Here is a 22663-nt window from a genome sequence, read left to right as displayed (position 1 = left end):
TCCATTTCTAGCTCATACAGTATGAAAAAGCATAACATGCAAAATCATCTTAAAAAGTAACCAACTTGGCTTTTAGACTTGCCCTAAAATATCTGCTGAAGTCACGTAAACAGGGACATTTTCAAAATTTACTACCTATTTTACATCCAGATTCACAAAGCAGACTTCCTGTCATGTCTGTTGTATTTTCTGTGTCAGCATTTTGCTGCAGAATAAATGAGGTCTAAATTTTTTGGTCTGCAGTAACAACATTTTAACACTTAACACTACAGGTTTTAGAAGGAAACCAGCTGTTTCAGAGACAACTTTAATGGGTGAAAATCTGCAATTTTTCCCTTTTCACTGGAACTTGCTGAACTACATTCAGGACCTACTTATGAATCCAGATGCTTCAGCTGTGAGTTTTTGTATTTTGATTACAGAAAATAAACTACACGTTTAAGAGCTAAAATTTACCTTAGCAGGAAACATTGCAAAATACTTTTCTTCTCCAGTTACTGCAGCATTTACAAAAGATGTTAAAATAGTATTAGTAAGAGCCAGCTGATTACACAGAGTGAAGCCACACCACTAAAACTGTCAGTGAATAGGCACAGCTCCCAGTGCTTTGCAGACGTGCTCAACACTGATGTTGAGTCTCTTCTGAAAGAGACTTTTTCCTTCTTAAAGCACTGTTTTATAATATTTGCAAAATGCAGTATATTTTAAGGGAAAATAAACCAGCCTATATCTGAACAAATAGGGTAAAAAACCGCTGTAACAGTCTACTTTGGAGAGGTAAAGATGACCACATACTTCTCTACAAAGATGGAAAACCAGGTTGGAGTAATGGTAGAGTAGATTTTTTTGTAGGCAACATCTTCAGGAATTTATTTCCCTTGCTCATGTTTAGAAACTCACCACTGGCATTCTGACAGCCAACAAATGCCAAGCTGCGCTTAAAAAACTGTGACTCCAAAAATTGCATGAGGTACTGGAAATATTATGGTTTGAGCTGAGACTATGGAAAGTGTTACAATAATAATAAAACACCAAAAAAATCCCAAGATTACTCCAAAAGAAATGAAAGTTAAAATTCCAATCTTAATAGGGCAAAAGCTTTGCTTCCTTGTTAACATGATAGTAAGCAGCTTCTAAAATCAATTTGAGCCAAGAACCATCCATGACTGCATCCCACAATTTAAGTGACTGAAGGGTCATTTCAAATTTATAAAGTTAACAGAGCGGCATATCCTTAATTTTTCTTCTCAAAACTCACTAAACAATAATGATATATGCAATGTTATGTTCTTCTCTAAACATTTTAAAGAAGTGGGACTTATGAAATCAAGCTTCCTGGTTTAGAAGGTACCGTGTACTGGGCTGTCCATCTCTTCCAACTTTCAACCAGTTTTGAAGAGGAAGAGATCTTGAGGACATGAACTTCTATGCAATTCTATAAAAATGTCAGGCTCATCTCTATAGTCTGCTTGAGCTGACAGAGTTTCCTGAGCTTAGAAAGAAATAAAACATAAGGCAAACTTGCAAAACTGAAAATATTCCTACATTCTGTGCTGCAAATCCAAGTATCAGCCAGTTACTTGGCAACGTAGATGAATTAAGATAAAGTTTATATCTTATTTTTTCTTAGGACAATCACACAACCAATTTGTACCTTCAATTATGACACCAACTGCTCAGAATAGAACATTAGATGTGTATGCCAACATGTTTTTGTCCAGTTTATTCTAGAAGTCTGGAGACTAACTCCACAAATGATGTTATGGTGATTTTTCTGAAGAGGCGTAGAAGTTTTCATAATCCAAAGCTAAAATTCTCTAAACTGAGTGTGCTGTAACTTGAAAGAGTAAATTGAAAGTAATACATTCCATTTATTTTGCCATTACAAAAACTCACATATTATCAACAAGGCATGACATTTTTACTTCAGTGCTGACTTCACAAAGAGCATCAAAAGTTCTGTTTAGATCATTCTTCCTTGTTTCCTTGGAAGCACATCATCTAGCCCAGCTGGTTTTCCACGACAGGCCTACTGCCCCGTACCACACGGTAACTAAAACACTAACGCTTTGCAGAAGAGGAACCAAACTGCACTTACTTCAGCTTTCTGATCCTGGCTTCTGCAGTTTCAGTAAGATTTTTTGTTTCTTCTTTCCACCGGTTGGTTGCTTTTTGCTGAGCTACCAACAGACATCGGAGTTCAGACGTGGACTTGTGACTGGTGTCTTCCATCTCCTTGAGTCGAGCTTCATACCCATGCTCTTTCACAGCATGCTCGTGCTCCATTGTGCTTATCTACAAAAAAACCCACAAATTGGGTACAATCAAATCTCTCACTCTTTGCTTTTTTTTGTTTTGTTTTGTTTTAAAATGCTTGAGGTAAATTTATAAATATTTGTTGAAAGCATATAATATACAATAATGACACTTGTAATTAGATGCTCAAGAGGTACATGTTCCCAAAGTTAATTTAAGCAAATAGTATAACTGACAATATAGGATAATGAGTTGTGTATCCTTCTTTTTTGTAAATAATCTTTATCCTTCTCCCTTGTGTTTTCTCCACAGAAACACATTCTTCCTTTTTCGTCTAGCTAAAATGTGTTAGGAGTTTCTTAACTGCATCTGAAATCCTTTGTACATCAGAGGGAAACAGAAGCAAGCAGTAAATGTTATTTGTGACTAAAATGGAAGCCTGTCTGATTAAAATGACACAGACAAAGATTTGCTATGTGCTTTATAGCCACTGCCTATCTGTTACAAGACTAATCCTTTGTTTTTAAGCTATGTTTGAGCAAAGGGCTCTGGAGTTGGACAAGATTCCCTGTTAAATTTGACAGCTTCCTTTATCTTGTGGCGCAAAGTGGAAACCAGATTTGAGATGGTCCCCAGGCATAACTTGAAAACTGCTTGCTGAGTTTGTCTTCACTGCTGCAGATTCTTAGATCCCTTTTCAGTACCTTTACACTGCAGAGGGGAAAGTACCAGCTACATATGTTCAGAAAGCACATCAAGGCTCAAAGCTGTTCCTCCCTCTAGAAGCCAAAGGCACCATGAATTTGCTGAGGTTACTACTGATTCATTATCCTACATGCAGTCAGTTCAGGTGCACCTAATGGAACGTGTTCAAAGAGAACAACCATCTTCCAGCTAATTACCTTGCTTGCAACTACTCTTCTAGAAGAATGTTCTCTGTCCAGAAATACAGAACCAAAGTTTCACAACCACTCTACTAAGTTATTTATTGGTTACACACTGCCCTGGCAACATGGTGGACACACGAGTGGAGGAACACTCTGAGCTGAAAGTCAGAGAGATATTTCTAATACATTAGAGACAATAAACGGATGAAGATCTGGAACTGAAATATAATTTTTATCTATTCATCTTATAAAAAACAACACTTGGGGTCTTCTTATGAAGGAGAATTCAATACACCTTGAAATACAATTTAATTAGCAGAGACTGAGCTACCCAACAGATTCCGAGGACACAATGCTACAATAAAATTACTTTTAAGCAACAACCAGGAAGCACCATTGAAACTTCTAACCTTAATTTAAACATTTAATGATTTTCTCTTAGAACTGCTGCCTTATTAAGCAAATATCAGTCTCACATTACAATTAAAATAACATATAAAGCATACCTTTATTTTAGCTTTTTGTTGAGCCTCTATTGCCATTTTTCTCAAACCCTCTATTTCTTTTTGCAATTGTTCATTCTCTTGCTGAAGCTTTAGTCTTTGCTCACTGACAAAGGCACTCTTCTCTCGTTCTGAATCCAGAATGCTTTGCAATTTACAGACAGCTTCCTGGCAACGAGATTTCTCTTCCTCAGAGCTGAAAGGGAAGGAAAGTCCTGTTGAAACTCAATAACTGAACAACTACTGAACGAGAGAAGAAAAGATAGAGACCAGGACAGGTCTTTGGTAAGACCCAGTACAGCTGTTCCCCCATTTCCTTCTGAAAGTTTGTGTCATTTAAACATGCTCAGCATGTTTAATGGGCTGGACAGCAAGAACTATGCAAAAGTCAGCAAAGAATTTTATCAACATGACGGAATTAATAAAATCAATCTAATATTAGATTTCAGAATTATGGTATCTTGATACTATGTTTGCTACTGTTTAAAAAGATGTGACAAAACCCTATCACATATTCGACAATTTAAATTGTCAGAAATAATCTCCATGGCTTTATCCTGTATTTCTGTAACATCTGTGACATCACTTACTTAATTTCCAGTTGTTTCAGTTTATTTTGTGTTGTCTGTAGACTTAGCTGAAGGTCATCTTTTGCAGCTTCTGCAAGTAAGTACTTCTGATACAGCTGCTCTAGTTTTCTACTGTCAGATTCATGCCCTCTGTCTTCCCTCAAAATCTGAAAATGAGTAAATGTACATGTAAGATCATCTTTACCTTGCCCTGGTGACTGGCAGTGTGGTACTGACAAGGAGGCTATTTTACTTCTCATTGCAAATCCTATTTGCCAGTGATTTAAAACAAAACTGAATTTTTTAACATTGTATCTGTGCTGCTGATGCTGCTTGAAAAAAAAAGTTTTCAAAGATCTGATCTGACATTTATTAAGTTTTTTGTCTATTAACTTTAACTGGATCAGTATTCTTTCAGGTTGTTAAATGTCTCCCTGTTACTTTTTTACACTTTTCAAAGAACCTCCTTTTTCAGTTCAGTCTTGCAGCTTTAAAACACTTTCTGGATTTAAAAAAAAACCCAACCAATCAACCTTAGAGTAATTACATGAAAATTTGCAATTAAGAAAAGCTACTAAAAAAATAAAATAAAATTAGGGGAAAAACGCATGAAAATGGGAAAAATCAATATAACTTTTCCTTCTGAAAAGAGATCTTAAATGTGATGTAAAAACACATACAATTGCCTTACCTTTTCAAGTTCTTCTTCCACTGCTCTCTTCTCTCTAATGGCTCGTTCAATTTCACTCTGTTTTTCTCCACATTCCTATTTTTAAAAGTAATTTTTAAATAGATTCTAATAAATCAGAGTAAAAATCCAAGAAGTGCCAAAGCCAAACCCTGCCCACCGTAAATGTAGTTCTTACTGCTGCTATGTATATTTATCTGTTCATTGTTTTCTTTATGGGATCATACAATGCACAAATTAAGACACATAAAATGAAACCTTTTAAAAATAAATTTAATGCATAAATAGGCGCATTAAGCACTGAGTTCTTTTGGTCACCTGCATAATTTATTGTAAGTTCCTGGTTCATTCAAGAATACATTGACCATGATGCACAGACTTTATCTTAGGATACTTTATCAGCTTTCATCTACTTCATTTCTACGTACCCATCTATAGATAGGCAAAACTCAGCTTTCCATGCTTATCCTTGAAAGAAACAGGGATACTTCAGAAATGCCATCACATAGAAAATATTTGCTAGAGTACAGATCTCATGGTCAAACTGTTTGTGAACTAATGTCTGGAAACATGCAGAGCATCGTGCTCTACAGTAATAGCATATTGTCCTCCACAGTTACTCATTAATCACGTTAGTAGACTTTCTTTTATTGGAATATAGTATTTTATTTGATTAGCAATAACTAGAAGTCTCAAATGTTTTGCTAATCAAAAATGTTTTTGTCAGTCAACTGCTTACCATCTGAAGAGCCGAAATTTCTTCTGTTAGCCGAGAAACCTGCACATTACATTGCTTCTTTGCAGTGTTTACCTGTGAGCAAAAACAAAGTAAAACTAAAAAATTAGTCCCACCAACGAGTTTTCTATCTTGCTTTTTGATATACACATATATAGCCTACATAGTGGTGCATATATGAAAATATCTGGGACTGCAATAACTGACAAATCTTATGACATGAATGTTAGAAGAATTATTATTATCAATCAGTACTACTTTAATTGAGGGTGTTGAGAAAAAAAAACCACAAATGAAGACACCACGGGTATCATTCTTTACATCTTCACAGTGCAGCCTTGTCTACACCACAGTCTGTGCAAACATCAACAGTTTTGGTTCTTGAGAGATTTAAGAATACCATTTAGTTCAGAAGAATACATGTCTGGACAACAAAGCTGAAGAGTATCTACTATCAGCATGCTGCCTTGCCACTTTTATTATCAAAACATTTGTAAGAAAACTGCTCATGATGACCATGCACCAGCAAGAGCTGTTCACCCTGAGGAAAACCAAAAAATCTTCCCATTCTTTCTAAACATCGTTAACTTACTGCCTTTCTAATTCTTGCAGCAATATCTTCTGCAAGTTGAGACATTTCATCTTTCATTTTTTTGATCTCCTCTTCCTTTTGTTTCTCCCCAAAGAGTGCCTAGGAAAAAAAAAAAAAACCAAATTTAAATATGAGTGATATTTTAGTGTGACACAGTACCTAGCACGGAGAGAAGAAACCACACATAGTCACTGATCAAAAGACACCTTTTTCTCCTTTTTTACTTTGCAGTAAAAACAGACACTGAGACTCAACAAGAAAACAAGAACAGTGAAAAGATGTTGCACTAAATGCACATTCTTGCAAATCAGAATCACACAAAGAGTTAGCGTCAGAAGGTGCTTTTTTTTTATTTTGGGACTTGCAGATTTTGGCTGAGCATGGAATTACACACAAGCAAGCACAAGAACTCAGAGCAAATGGCAAAGCTACTTTGCAGTGTTCTGTTTCTATCTGGTGCCAGTATCAGTAATAAAAACATGCTGACAACAATGCATGCAAAAGCTCTCTGTTGAAAACTGAATACCTGTATATTCACATACACTCCTACATAGGGCTAAGCATTTTTTATTGTTCATATACTACTCATCTCCGAGAAAACTAAAAGTAAAGGAATAAAAATGTATAGGTAACTACAGAACAGGTATGCAGACCCTTTCATGTTGGATACAGTGAACCAAACAGCTCTTTAGCATAAAAAAAAAATTGGGAGAGTTACAGAAAATAGTGTAGCAAGGAGCCCTTCCTCTGAGAGGTGCAAGCAAGTTACTGATGTTACACTGTAACATGAGATACTGGTCTGAAAAGATTACAGAATGTATTGACACCACTTGCCAGAGCACTAAATTAAGAATTGTCTGCTTTGTTTCGTCTCTGAGTTTGAAGAGCAACTCCAGGCTAAAAGGAAGCGTTTTATCTTTTTAGCTGCTCAACAGTGTTGAACTGTTAAGCCCAAACAGAATCACTTCTAAGATCCTCCACTTATTCCCACAGACATTAACTGGGTTTCACCTACAGTCTCTGGATGGGCATTAAAGTTCTGCCTCAGAAGCAAACACAATTTTCCAAAAGTCTGACTAGAACAGAAGCTTAGCATTGAAACACAAAGAGCCCATATTAGACAAAAGTTTACCAAGCCCTGTATCCTATTTTCTAAAGGGGCAAAGAGCAGATACTTTAGGAAAGTTAAAATTTGTGAAAACAGGGGGTCTAATTTTTTTTGATCAACAGGCTTCTCAAGACTTGCTGGATTAGGTCCTGTTCTTTAGGAAGTTTTGGTGGATTGCCCTGTTGTGCATCTTACTGTTTTCATATCTATACTTTTGGTATACACATCATCCTATGACAGTTTAATCACACATTGTATGTAAAAAGTTCTTTTAAGGCCTTTCCACATATCTAGATTTCTTTGTTGACTCCTCATGTACTTTCCTAGTTCTCCTATGTCTCATCTGAAATGGGCTGATATAAACTGCACACGAAGGGGTACTGTGTTTAAAGGTGGTTTGTTTGGTTTTTTTTTTTAATTCCCATTCTGAACATCCTATTAATTTTATTGAGCACCACTGAGGATTATGTGAATGTGTTCTTAAAAGAGATCCACACTATCCCTTAAACCGGTTTTTGACTGGTAAGACTAAACTCAGCAGCCAATATGGTACGTTTGAATTTTTTCTGCCATTTTATAATAGACTAATAAACATATTTTCACATTTTTCCTGACTGCAGACTTTACCCACTCATTACTCAGTCGCTTTTTAAGATTTCTGAACACAGATCTCTCTCTCTTAGTGACTTATGTCCCTCACAAGACAAAAAAGTCCCTTTAGTTTAGCTGTTCTTTCCTAGCCGTTTTTAAGTTACAAATTCACAACAGAACCTTTCCTTTTCATTCTGACAGTAGAATTTGTTTGTAAGTATGCGATAAGAAACTCTTGTCAAAAATTTTGGAAAATTCGTATTCAGGCACAGTATTATCACTTAGATCACATTTATCCAGGCACTCAACACAGTGTTTGAAATGACAAGCCTAAGCAATGCCATCTCCCAGTTTGCTATCTATGCATTACTAATTTTAGTACAACAGACATAAAAGAAGCGAGCCCGTGCACGCATGTACGCCTGTGAGAACGTGTAAATCAGGCTCTTCACAACTGTAAGTGATGAAAGTATTCCAATTTCTAAGAAATACCTTCATCCAGTGACTTACCTGATTTTTTTCCAAGTTAGCTTCTTCCAAGAGCTGTATGCAGTCTTGGACTTTTACAACAGCATCATACTTCTCACTTTCTAGATTAGCAGCCTTGGCCTGAAGCTCTTTGATTTGCTCCTCCAGGGCTGCTCTTTCTGTTCTCAGCTGTTCAGCCTCTTGGACAGTAACAAGTAATCTACAAGACAGTAGTAATTTTACTCATTTAACAATAACGTGGTTAATTAAGGCACTAATCCATTCAGACTGAACTAATAGGAAGCATCTATTCATGAGCTGCCAAAACTGCATTGTTTTTGAGTTTGATATTAATCAAGTCCTAGAAAGAAAGAGAATTAAAGGAGTTCACTCAGATATCTAATCTCAGAAGGTCCTTAAAAGAATGTTGCTATCCTGAGATACATCTCTGAAAATGTTCTGTATTAAACCAGAATAGAAGAGCCCCAAAAGAAATAAAGTTTTCCTCTGTGGAGGAAACAGAGTAATTGGATGTGGGCAATGAAGTTGCAGCTATATTATTAGAAGAAAACAACAGCTGAGAAATGCCTATTGTTTAATTATGATTGTACTGGAAGGCATAAGAATGGGCAAGAGAGCCTCAGAGTGATCCTCAAAAAAATCTCGAAGTTCACAAGTGCTGCTGGTTCAATGAAGGGCACAGCTCTAAATGCCCTAAACATCCACAGCAAGCACTTTAGCGACACTCAGGCTGCCTTCTCAAGCAGCAATGCTTTGTTACCTTCTAAAGTGTTTGTCACAAAACAACCACTCTATTTTTGCAGAATCAAGGCATAATTTTGGAATGCATCCTGTTAGTAACACCCAGTGAGTTATCTTTACCTGGTTTCTAATTGTTTTAAACTAGACTGCATTTGCAGCAAGCGTTTGTCAGATGCTGTTTCTCTTTCCCGAGCAGATACCATGTCTCCTTCCTAGAAAGAATAAATGTATTATCCAGACAGGATCTGAGCTTCCCTGCACAAAATAAAGATATACTCACATAAAACAAGCTAAGGAACAACTTGCAAATAATTTAACATCGGCATTCAGAAACTGACTGGCTATTCAATTGCAACAGAAATTATTCCTTTCTCTAGAATACCTTTCTCTCCAATTGGCTGTGAAGCTTCTCTTTCAATTTGGTCATTTCCTCAAGCTTAGCATTTGCTGCCTGCCCATCTATTTTGGCTTGCCTGTATGTAAAGAAAACAATTATTATAGAGGGAAAAAAATAGCTCCATTACAACTTTGTTGAAATAGCTGTGAAGGGCAGTCAGATTTCATAACACTGTTCTAACAGGGCAGAAGAGGTTTCCCCCTTTTCCTTCTTACTGTGTGGTACAGTGAGAGAGGAATACCAAATTCCACAGTCCTGTGGAAATGACTTTGAGAAGTCAGCTTAAAAGGAAGGTGTATGCTTTGATTAAATATTTGGAAAGACTAGGCAATCAAAAACTTTAGGTGATTCAAAACCTTAAGTATACTTAGCCACAGATACCTAACAGAGAAGTCTTTTACAGAATTAGATTTCATTTTTTAGAGCAATAGGACTAGGAATTTAAAAAAGTAATCATTAAACACTTCTAAAGAATTTAAATTAGGTGCTTTGTAATTTGAATAGTTTTTATGAGCTGAAAGAGGAGAGATTAAAAATTAAACTAGTCAATGAATCAAGTTAATGATGACTAGTGGTTCTTCATCCTTGGTACAAAAGCCTGTTGGAATCAGCAATCCTCCAACTCCTCTGACTTGCCCTTCACCTCGAGTGTAACCCAATTATTCAGGTTGCATATTAGGCTAAATTTAAAGACCAGTGACTGACTGTTGATAAAGTTAAAACAGAGCAAACTGTTTTAGAATATTAGATTTAGAAGATATTAGATAAATATAAACATCTTAAATAGATAAAACATATTGGTTTAGAACATACTAGGTTAGCTAATGCTAATGGAAAGTTAATTTGATTACATTTTTTTTTTTCAGAGAAAAAACTACAATAAAAACATTATTCCCAAACACAAGTCTTTCTTGCAGGTCCAAAACTTCGATCTTACTCCACCTGAAATCATGCATATTTCTCCTACAAAAAGTACTGGTACATTCAGAAGGACATTAAATTGCTTCCCCCAAAATATTTAAAAGGTGTTGTTAAACAAAATAAAAACTCAAAAGGCAGCATAAGAAAGGAGAAATAAGAAAAATATAAAAAGGCCATAAAAATGAGAACTGCTTAAGTATTAAAAATGCATTTTAATGACCAAATTCAGGTTCAGATCAGATGCAGAGGTGTGCATTTTACAGCCAACAAATTGATTTCAAAGATGCAGCTTTTATTCTTTACAGTGTATCTTTAACATAATCTTGGCAAGTTATCTCTGTTTAAGAGCTTTAAGATTCTGAAATGCAGATACATGCCCTAGTAATGCCAAGTTTCTTAGTTTGTGTGTTTTACCTAGTCCACAAAAACCTAAGTAAAATCTTAATTCTCTAATACACAAGTTGTTGGGTTTTTTTAAATCCATTTTTCCATTCCAGATGTACTACTCAATCACCATAAATCGTGTAAATATTAAAGACATCCCAAAGGATTAGAATTGCCTGTGGTAGATGCTACATAATCCATGTGAACTATGTCTATGTAACTTCATGTTAGAGATGCAACCAGTGAAAATATTCCAGACTTCTTGGAGAACCAGAACTTCTTGCAGCACTTCCTAAATTAACTCACAATTTCACTAGATATAAACCAGCAACTAATCAAAAATAGTCATACATATTTGGGCATTTGGGAAGAGAAGTTCAGAGCAAGATAATCCACCACTGTACTGAAATTAAGTTTGGATGTTGACCTCAAACATCACTAATTTAAAGAGAGAACAGACACAGTAAACTGGCACTGAATAGATTTTGGCTGTAAACAGAAAAATCTTGAAACTGTGTCCCAGACATTGTTCCACATTTTCCTTGATATACTCCAGGAATGTAATTAACAGTACTCTTACCTCTAACTTCCACAGAACCTATGGTTTAGAGCTCTTTACTGATAAATTAATGCAAATTTTAGTAAAAAAATTAAAACTCGAAGCTTGTTTGAACATTTCAGAACTGTAATGAGCAACCACATAATTGGATTTTGAGTAAACTGTATTGTAATGAAAACCTATCTTCAGAGTCAACTGTGCTGTGATACTGACACTTTGTTCCTTTTAAATCAAAGATCAAATCTTGAATATTTCAGGGAAAAGCTGAACCAAACCACACTAAGTGGAAATGCATTACCCTAACACTAATGATGCACACGTCTAACAATCTTCAGAGGCACTAACTGGAACCATTGTAGCTATCACTATGAAATTAGCCTGCAGTACAAACAAGGCCCATGATACAGCAGCAGGCTGGGAAAAGCTACAGGAAAGATATTAAATATTTTTTTAATTGCCGGGTTTATACCTCAGTTTTTGTCGCAGCTGCTCTAGTTCCACGTTCTGTTCTGTCACAGTTCTCAGAAACTGTTGATTGGTCTGCAAAATAAGGAGGTATTTCTAACATGTTCCTTATAGTATTGAAAACGTTATGTATTCAGAGTTTTTATAGGACATTTTTACAGAATATTATATCATAAAAATAGCCAATAAGGTCTATTTAACACTGTGGCTGGTCTTCAAGTGCCAAGGTTTACGTAGAGTATTTTAGAAAGGCAAAAGCAGAGTGATGTTCCTTCCCTTCTTTGTCCATATTTTGGTAACAGAACAACTTCACGAGATAAAAGTTGCAGTAGCTCAGGCCTGTCACCTGCACTTCCATGTAGTTTAGGTGCCTAGAATCCCTTGTGACACTTAGTACCCCAGCAGACCACACATGCTGCAAAAAATTCCTATATTTTAGGGACAAGGAACAATGAGCAATTGCTCCTCCTTCATTCTTTTCTATGCAAGCCATAGTGCTGGAGGTGTCATTCTCCTTCAACTGACTTCTCATTTCAGAATAATTTCATATTTTTGTTACCCTACTAGCCTTTTCTAGAGTTTCCATATATCTTACATTGAGATATTAAAGATGACCATAATGGCAGGCAGCATTCAAAATGCACAATATTCTCCTTTTTCTCCCCTCTCCTATTAATTATTAATATTAATATTCTTCTTGCTTTTTTTGACTGTTCCTAAGAATTGTTTTCAAACACTTCCTATTTCTAAAATACCTCTTCTGAATGCTAAGTTAATTTCAAGACCATCATGGCATACCCAAAGTGAAAGCCCCCTCCTGCCCACATGTATTACTTTGGTTTTATGATGCCAATAAAATGCCTGATAAAATTACATCAGATAAGCAACATCACGAGATCTTTCTGCAGTTTACTTCAGTTTTCACTACTCTAAATATTTTAACATCAGCAGTGAACAATGTTGCCTTAATACTGAATCTCATTTCCAGAACACATATAAATATACTGAACAGCTCCAACCTGAGCACATCTAGGAAACACAGCTGGTTTATCACAATAAAAAACCTGATTAATTACTCTGTCTCTTCACTTTCTATTTTTCAGTTTGTTAGCTGAAAAAAGGGCATGCTGCTTTATCCCATGACATGCCTTTGGTAACAGATGGTGTCAAATGTTATTGGATAATACAAACAAACAGATGCCCTTTATCTTAAATATTGTCTGTTTCATCTCTTTCCTTTAGTTTAACTCTTTTCTCTCAACATCATTTCTTTCCAACTCTATGATTTTAATCATAGGGTGATCCTGTTTTTTTAAGGTACCTACTACTGATTTGCTTGTAACAACAGCTCAAACAGTTGGGAACTTCCAAATCCTCAGCAAAACTGCTTTAGAGCACATCATTGTATTTATTTGAGACTGTTTTCACACAGCAACCCCCCCAGTAACTCTAAGGTATCTATCTTCAGACAAAACTTCCTCTTTTGGAGTAGTGTGGTGTTCCAGCACCACAGCTGAAGAATGATGGCACAACTGGAAAGAACTCAGACGTCAGCAAGCAGAATGATTAGGTATGTTAAAAACATTGTCAAATAACATTCAGAGACTTGACTTGCTTTCAACACAACACAAAATGCAGGGAAAGGAAAAAGAGGCAATATACAAGTTTTCTGTGACAGAGGCATCATGACAAAGCTTGCAGTAATCTTTCCTTCCTACCTACAACGTTTCACACCAAAGAAACAAGCTTACGTTTCAAAAGGGGGTCATAAGTGAGGGAAAAAAAGTCTGGTTGATAAAGAAAAAAAGAGAGTAGACTGTTAGAGTAAGTCAGAAGTCTTTTCGCACTGCCAATATTCAAAACGAATAGAGAAAAAAAAAATCACATAGGAATCATGTCTTTTAAAGACAAAGCCCTTCAGTCAAAAGCTTCACCCCATTTTTCACCTCAGTTTTTCTACAATACAGAAACTGTCAATGCTGGAAGTCCTAGGCTAAAGCTTAGCAACTAAGAAGTCTCACAACCTAAGGCTGTGAAAAAAACATTGGAAGATTATTGGAGCTCAGAAAAACGTGCAAAAATGTCAATGACAAAGACACTGAAGTCAACAGAACCAAAACAGGAAGGGTAAACACGTGGCAGAGCTAGCATATAAAAGAGGGCATCATCATTTAAATAAATTTTTCCTCTGTGAAGATGGTTTTGAATATGTACACTAACCACATACTACAATTCTGAGTGTAAGCTTACCACTGAATTCTAGAAGAAAGAGCTCCCATACATTAAAAGCTAACCTCTCAGCTACCTTGACATGGTGTTTGGAGTTTAGGAGTAAAGCCATCACTAACGGATTTTTGTCTGGAGAAGTTTGCAAATTTGAGTGGTACAATTTCTTTTTCAACCAGATATTTATGAAGGCCTTTTTGCTTACTCTGAGGAAAAAAAAAAAAAAAAAATTACTAGCTCACTGTTCAGAAGGTTTTACTTACCAACTCCATTTTCTTATTGGCCATGTGTAGTTGTCGAATTGACTGTTGACAGCTAGTCAGTTGATCCTAAAACAAGAAATCAAAGCTTCTTATAATTCTTATAATAATAAAGAGTAAATAATTAGAAAGTTTCATAGTCAACTGAATATATTTTCAAAAAAGCTCCAAGTGTAGCAGGAAATTCAGTATGCCTCTGTAGATTTTAATGAGATTGCTTTTAGCTGTTGACCTCGTAATTCAGAAAAACAGATTTACTAATGAACAAGGTATCTCATTGTCACTCAGTTACAAATTGTCTCCTTCCAAAACTCATAAGCACTTACTCTCAAAACATGAAAGCAGTGCCTATAACGAGCCAAACAGACTATGATGCTATTACAAGCATTTTTGCTAAGCACAGTAACAGACATGTAACCCTTAACTAAAAAAATACCTGTACAGGACATGTTTAATTTGCTCTTTGCCATGTCTTGAGTCCAAACAAAAAAATGGCTCAATTCAGCTCGAGTCCCTGAATGTGAACTCTGTCATCCTACAAAAACTAGTGTGACACAGAAAAGTCATCTGCAGCGTGCCAAGTGCCTTCAGACCACAGAGAGGACTGAAGTCCCTGAGCTGAAATATCTAATCATGCTGCGTTCATCCAGCAGTCTCAAGGTCAAGTATATGCCAGAACCCTATTCCTGCAACTCACTTGCCTACTATATCCAATCCTTATAAGGATAAGGATTTTTCTTTGCTTTTTTTCAGTTCTAATTCTAGTTGGTCTTAACTATTTCTATTTACCTCTGACAGCTATTTTATAAAAGTAACCCTAAAATAAAAGTCTATTTACACTAAAAAGTGTTGCCTCTGGGCGACCAATAGCATTTAAGAATAAAAGTCTGATTAACCTCACTCTTGTTCCAATGGCATTAAAATCCACCAAAAATTTAGCCAATAAGGAAAAGTGGAATCTGACAGCCCTAAACACTCCAACAGCTACCAATGGATCTCTACAATTTACTGTGGGAGTATGTTACCAGTAACTAACACAAGAAAAAACTTAATAGAAGAAATAAGAGCAGAAAGTTGGAACTACACAAAGATGAGAGTCCTCATTCCTTGAAATAATTATGAAACTTGACAGAGTTCAATAGCGATACAGATATTTATCCTGTTTCTCAGAAATGATCACATTGCTAAGGTGAACTTCATATGAAAATAGAAAGGAAATACTAAAATATTTGTAGCTTCTCTTTACAGACATAGAAATACACGCAGCGAGGTACATACAGGCAAAAAGTTTCTATTAGTTCTTCACACACTGAGGATGTTTATACAGCTCATCAGAGCAGAGGAGCTTTTCTGAAAGAGGTTTCCTGAAAGACCTTCCCCAGACACAGCAGAAGAGAAACAAGCTAACATTAGACAAATACTGGTCAACTTCATTTTTCATGTGTTTACAAATGCTTCCTTACTGAATAACAACAGGGAATGGAGACCACTTTTCCCACTATTCAAACACAGGAGAACAGATGGAAGGCTTTCACTTCAGACTTCAGAAATCTCTGGCAACTTTTTCAGATGTTTTATGCCACTAAAGATTTCCAACCATGCACGTCAAATACATAATTATTTATATGCACATGCATATCTTGTGCATGTATACATATATATATATATATATGTACTCAGACTCAGTGCATTCCCCAAGGTTTCTGCCCGTGTTTTTGGAATAAAGAACTTTTCCAATCATCGTAATGGTGCATTTAGCTGACGAATCAGTGACCACATCTGACCACTCAACTTTAGATGACTATTATGGAAAATAATTAATTAACAGTTCTCATGATGGACTGAAGTGTCGGTAATGTCTTAAACATTGTCCAAATAATAAAAAGACTTTTTGTCAAACAAAGAAGCAATTGCCTGTTTGAGACCACTGGAAACATGACTGGAATTTGGACTGTGACTGGGGATTTGAGATGAGACTAGTGTCTAACCATCTCAGGTCTGAGGAGAAATAAACAAGGCCCAGGAGCTGGTGGAGGAGAAGGGTTTTGGGGTGTGACGGTGCTTTCTTAAATCTCTCCATATCAAACCAAAGGAGTAACCAGAAAGATCACGGACACTCAGGACATTCATGTGAGAGGCAGATGAGAAGAGGTCATAAACTATCAGACCCCCAAAGCGCCCCTGCAACTCATTCCTGAGGCCTTCTACCACTAAAGGACTGCATGGGATCCAAGTGAGGAAACAAACTCAGAGCCTGCCACAAGAGACTGCAAAGCTCCTCCCCACCTCTAGGGAAGATGCCTGGTATCTCCTGAACATATATTAATCCACTGGACTCTATTTTTTGTGGGACCCTCACTACCAAGAAGACCAGAAGAACCGGACTGTCAGGACACTGATGGATTACATGCAGTGGTGATCCATTTTCTATTTTAATCTCTGTCACTCTCTTTCTTTCCCTCCTCTTTTTCCTATTTCTTTCTATCTCTGTCTCACATTTACCATTAAATAAAACCCATACTACTGACTTGGGCATCTCGTCTCATTTCTACCTTAATTCGGGCAGAGGAATCTCTAATAATTTCAATAACCGAATCATAACGGTACTGTCAGAACACACCCACTTCAGTTTGACTACACACAGATCCAGAATCTCTACAGTATAGGAAGACATACCAAAATTAACAAAGATATAAATGAAAATTACATGCAGCCTTTTCCTTTCAGTGGCGTGAATCTGCGTTTCAGTCAGGCATTCCTGGTACTGCTGCTGAAGTCGATCGCGGTCCTGTAACAACGTCTGCCAGAGCTCAACTGCTTGTCCTTTTTCCTGAGTTACAGAACAATACCTTGTAAAAATATTCCATGATAGCATATTTATCTCCATCTATCATTCTCTAAAAAGAGAGATTTTTAACTTCTGTTTTGAAGAAATGCCACTACCTATACTTTCCTCTGCTCACATTTTAAGTACACAGAGCAAATTCAGACGCAGAAAAACATGCTTAGAATTTCAAATTTTGCTTACAAGTGAATCACGAGTTCTCTGCTTTATTTTTCTGAAGAACTCAAACTTTTCACAGGTTTTAAGGTAGGCCTACAGTATAGATAATAATCAAATACCAAATTCAGCTATCAAATTAACTTCAACTTAATCGTACACAACAGGATTGACAGATCATTGTAATAAGCTGAACAAAATTTGATTGTATTTTCAGATTTAAATATTTTCTATATCCCACAAATATATATATATTTGACCTCCTCATATCACATTACAGTGGTCTTGATTAAAATGACAAGCTACTACAAAAAATGTGAATTGAAGAAAATATATCATTAAGTTGCTTGTCATAAATTCAACACACAGATCAAGTCAACTAGATAAAGTTACTGGCACAAATTAATATTAAAAAATTCTTCTATGAATCTAGAGAAAGAATTCAGGTCTTTAAATTCCATGTCAAGAGGGCCTCAAAACAGTTTCCAGGAACTCTGGAAAAAATGAATTCTGAATCAAGAAATAAAACAGTTTTCCCTAATCTGTGAAGGCACAACAAGAGAAATAAAACAGTATAAATCTTTCATCTCACACACTTGCTTTGCCAGTCGTAGTTGTTCTTGAAGGTTTCTCACTACAACCTCATCTGAAGGAATATCAGTTTCCAGATGCATGGAAGGAAGAGCCTCCAGTTGCTTCTCAAGAACCTCTTTCAACTCTGCATGCAGCCTGAAATTCAAAGGACTGAGTTCAGCAAAGTATTTCTTTAACAGGTATTTTTTTTAACAACTGAAATATATTGTGCCTTCCATCTGTACATACTACTTACTTCTTAATTAAATTTAAATCTATTAAGTTACGTTCTATAAACACAGAACACAGTTTGAAATAGTTCCATATCTAGTTCTTCTAGCAATGTGGTTAAAACTCCTATATCTGGTGCTGTAATCTGTATTAAGCATTTTAAGACTCTAACATTAAAATCCTGAATCTACTTAGTAATTGAAGATTTCAAAGTTTTCATGGTTCTAGAAAAAAAGCTTTAAAATGTTTAGAAATCAAAAGAACAGTAGTAACATGGGAGTGCAATTATTTACCTTTCATTTTCCTTGGTGACTTCTTCCAATTTTAGCCTCATCTCGCTCATTTGTACCTGACACCAAGACATACAAGAATAAGCACTCATTTAAGTTACACAAACTGTGGTAATTATTTCATCTTTTATTTCTGAATGATACTCTAAAAGATGGACAACTTAATTCAGCATAACACAGTAAATTAAACTCTTTTTTTTTTTTTTCAGGGATGCTGCTTAAATTTAACAGCTGCAAAGTCCTGTTATACCTCAGCATTCAGATGTTATTTTGGGCATTAAACTTAACCTTTTGAAATTCTTATCAGTCTTACAGTTTGATTTTGAATTAACTCAAGTTCTTTTAGGGGCACAGTGGATAAGTCTCATCTTTCATACCATAAGCATTTGGGAAAAGTTTAGGAAACTGAGAAGAAACTTCAGTTACGTGAATCAAAGTGGCTGTTTTGTTAAGCAGTGCAACCAAAACCTTACTGCTTCTGCTGCCTTCTGATATTGGCCAAGCTTGAAGACTTTATTTGTAAAATCTTTATGATGGACAGATCAAACAAATTCAGTGCATTAAACCAAAACCAGTGTATAATTTCTGTGTAGATCACAACTAAAAAATTGCTTTCTGTATGCCACAGGTTTTAAACATATCACTTCACTTTTCAGTCATGTTACAAAGCATTAAAAAGTTTCATTTTCTGTGACAGAATAGAGGACAGTTCCCTTCCACTTCAGTTTCCATGATAATACACGTTTAAAGAAATATTTGAACTTGAAGAATTAACAAGAATGAAGGAGGTTGGGTGTATCTACACTTGCAGGACTGAGTTGGACTGCATCAGATCAGACCTGGAAGGAAAGAGGGAAACAGCTATCTCGTCTCAATGTCACCTAGAAATACACCTGCAACTGTATCAGAGCATCTAGAGAAATAAAATGTGCACGTTTCATTTCACAGCATTGCTTCTCCAAACAGTAAACTGTTGCAATTTGGACAATGTCCCAGTCTTTTCACAGTAAGCTCTCCATTCATCTGCTTGAGGCAAACTACAGTCCAGCAGGTTTGTGAAGCATGACAAAAACTAGTGGTCTAGATATTAATAACATTAACAATGCACAGTCTGAAATGTTAGGAACATCCATACCTGATAAAGCTGCAGCTGTTCTTTCATTTCCTCCAAGTGTTTATCATACTCTGCGATTAGAGTTGACACGCTAAAAAGTTGAAAAACATGCTTAGGACAAGTTTTGTAAATGCTGAAACATTCTGATAATTAACTATTTTTAAAGAATTCTCAATCTAGAGACCAGAACGGAACAGTCACTTTTCTTGAGTTCCAAGCTTGACATTCCCCAGAATCTAATGAACAAATTTAATTACTACTTTTAAACTATGATCATTAACAGCAAGAGTCGTGTATAACAGAACTAGAACGTGGGACACTATAAATGACCATTAATACAACATTAATATTTCATACATAGAATTCCAAACGTTAAAAGACTAGACTTTATTGCTGCTTTCACATACAACAGTAAGGTAGCCTATAAGACAATATAAAATACTGTAATTCTACTTCTATATTTTTTCCTTCCTAATATCTTCATAATTGAAAGTAATTCTGCTGAAAATTCTATATTTGTCTAGAGTGATAATGCCTTAAAAGCTAAGAAGAAAGGCTAGGTTATTTTTGTATCATGAAATTACAGTGATTATGAAATCATTTTCTGATAGGCAACTGTTAGTTTAAGACTATCAAATAAAACATTTTTAAAAACATCCACCTGACCTCAACAGACAGCAGTTACCTGGGCTACCTGGATCAGTGCAATCCTACCAGAATTTATTATCTCAAGATTTAGACTAGGGAATTCCTTCATTCACCTCTCGTCCTTTGTTAGAGATTGTGGAAGCAAAGTCAGTAATTTAATTTCCTGAATAAACACAACACTATCTAAGCACAACTGCTACCGTAACAGTTCTACAGACTCCATTCATAAGTCCTCAGATCTTTGAACATGTGTACATCCAGTTCACCTGGATATTTACGCTTCTAGGAGCATTCAAATCCATTGTAGCACTCCAACTTATCACTTGGAATCAGTTACCTTTGGTCCCTTTGCTCCATCACCCTGGATCCTAATAGGGAGTCACCACCAAGGGCACTTTTCTGTGATGGAATTATTCACATATCAGTACTTGCACATGGAATGATTCACATATTAGTACTTGTACATAACTGTATGTAGTTTTAAACTTCTATAAGTAACCCAAAACTGTCTGTACTGTAATTGTACACAACATCCTATGGAATCACTTTCAGGTTTACGTTCAAAACCCTTAGTGTTCTGGCCCAATATGTAAAAATTGTATTTTTTTTTCTTCCTAGAGATCTCTGATATAAGGCATAATTGCATCTGAAGGGGAATCATCTCAATCTTAAAAGAAAAATTGTAAGTTTGTCTAAGTGCTACAGTCCATTTCCATGCACCAGGAATGTGCTGATGCCCTAACTTCTGCACAGACTTTCAGACAGGCTTATGGTACCTCAGCATTAGACCAATCTATTAGAAAAGAGAACTCTAGAAAAGTAAAAAAAGTGTACTACGTTACAAATCAAATGTTCTTTCAGAGCTAACACTTTTGAAAATGCACCAAAAATACCATAATTCACTGTTAGGACAGTTTTGTTCTGCTGCTTGGAAAAACAACAAGCAACTTGAGTTGTGCGACAGACCCAAAGCAGGGCCAGGCCATGTTGAAGTGAGCTGTGCCCTGTGTTGTTTGCTGCAAAAACCTCATTGCAAAAGTTCTTACTGCTTCCATTCCTGAGCTCACATACCTGCTCAGCAATAACACTCACAAATCTCATCTGCTTCACAGTGTCCAAGTGCCATATTTGGCTTTGGATCTGCAAAACACCAAGTTTGAGAATCATGGCTATGACATTACACATTATTACACAAATGTGACTGCCAGTCAGAAATATGTTTAACAGTATAGTGCTTTCTTGATACATATCCCACAGTTTTTTTTCTATTCTAATCTTCTAAAGGAGGATACAGGAAAAAGGCAGAGGCGATAGAAAGGAGGTAAGAGTAAAAGAATGTAAGGAACAGGAAAGGGAAAGTTGTTGTCCTTACCAGCCAAAGTATGTAAACATGAGAGGCCATAGGTGCAAAAGGGGGCAAATTTTACACACCCCTTATAGAAGCTCATCTTCAACACCGAACCATTAAATACATTCTGGTAAAAGTTCCAGTGTATCACAAAAATATGTAATATAATGGAGGATTACTATTTTTAGTTTTGGATGCTAACACTTCAAAAAGCATTCAGGTAAAGCCCAACTTTTAAACTGATCAGTGCCAGAGACTAGAATTTCATTCCAAGAACCTTCTTAACAGGTACATATTTAACACAACAAATACTTATTCTAAAACATTAAATACAGTACTGCTTAGAGAATCCTTTTTTAGGAATATTACACACATTCAGTGTTTTAGAACTTTTATTTTACATTCATGAAGTAAGAGAAACATCAATCCATAAATCAGACTCCGAGTAGGCCTCAGACAACTTTGGGCTCAGCTGGCACACAGGACAAGTTCAAATTTGTCTTTTGGCACCCATAAAAATGTATAAATATTTTTTAAAGGGAGAATCAAACTCTTTGATAGGAAAGAACTGCTTCACAGTGCATTTAGTCTGAGTTTTATTTAGAGTCTAAAGATTTATAAATAAGGAGTCAGACAAAGTAAATACATATGGAAAGGCGAAATTCCAAATATTTGAAAAACCATGATTTGTTCATGTCCCAGTATAACGAACACTCTTGGAAAGTTCAATAAACATACAGATTTTTGAACCAGAATTACTCTGCTGGTTCAGACAGAAGCTTTTCTGCTACTGAGGTCTTTGGAATCAAGAGCTGGTCTTTCACCTTTGGCCACCTAAAGCCATCACACAGAACTTGTTACCAATCGAAATTCTTAGGTTTGAGTGATGCACAGCTATAGCACTTCATGCACTGTGATCTTGTCTTACTACTGTGCTATCACGTTTTCCTGCAACACTAATTAGGGACAGCGACAGTTCTTCGGACAGCACATCCACCCATTTCCTATTTACAGGAATATAAGCTGTGCAGAAACAATTTCCTTCTGCCAGTATTTTGCTAAGGTGTAGTCTGATAGCCATGTTAA

General features: G+C 36.0%; 1 protein-coding gene across 2 annotated transcripts in view; it reads right to left on the bottom strand.

The window, feature by feature from the left end:
* The window catches only part of SCLT1 (sodium channel and clathrin linker 1), a 31042-nt gene that overhangs the window by 7825 nt on the left and 554 nt on the right, over positions 1 to 22663 (bottom strand). For both annotated transcript variants that reach the window (XM_050320494.1, XM_050320493.1), the window contains exons 2-18: positions 21301 to 21369; positions 20567 to 20628; positions 19603 to 19672; positions 18471 to 18526; positions 17970 to 18102; positions 17080 to 17202; positions 14376 to 14441; positions 11891 to 11961; positions 9543 to 9633; positions 9281 to 9372; positions 8441 to 8618; positions 6232 to 6330; positions 5643 to 5714; positions 4907 to 4981; positions 4237 to 4382; positions 3650 to 3842; positions 2099 to 2295 (exon numbers count right to left, since the gene is read on the bottom strand). In XM_050320494.1, coding sequence (XP_050176451.1) covers positions 2099 to 2295; positions 3650 to 3842; positions 4237 to 4382; positions 4907 to 4981; positions 5643 to 5714; positions 6232 to 6330; positions 8441 to 8618; positions 9281 to 9372; positions 9543 to 9633; positions 11891 to 11961; positions 14376 to 14441; positions 17080 to 17202; positions 17970 to 18102; positions 18471 to 18526; positions 19603 to 19672; positions 20567 to 20628; positions 21301 to 21330 — 1754 coding nt within the window. In that variant the 5' untranslated portion in view covers positions 21331 to 21369. The remainder of the gene's footprint in view (positions 1 to 2098; positions 2296 to 3649; positions 3843 to 4236; positions 4383 to 4906; positions 4982 to 5642; positions 5715 to 6231; positions 6331 to 8440; positions 8619 to 9280; positions 9373 to 9542; positions 9634 to 11890; positions 11962 to 14375; positions 14442 to 17079; positions 17203 to 17969; positions 18103 to 18470; positions 18527 to 19602; positions 19673 to 20566; positions 20629 to 21300; positions 21370 to 22663) is intronic.

Source organism: Myiozetetes cayanensis, unplaced genomic scaffold (genome assembly GCF_022539395.1).
Source record: "Myiozetetes cayanensis isolate MyiCay16 unplaced genomic scaffold, myiCay2020 scf24, whole genome shotgun sequence".
NCBI lineage: Eukaryota > Metazoa > Chordata > Aves > Passeriformes > Tyrannidae > Myiozetetes > Myiozetetes cayanensis.
Note: the sequence above shows the minus strand (reverse complement) of the source record. Positions and strands in the feature narration are given on the sequence as shown.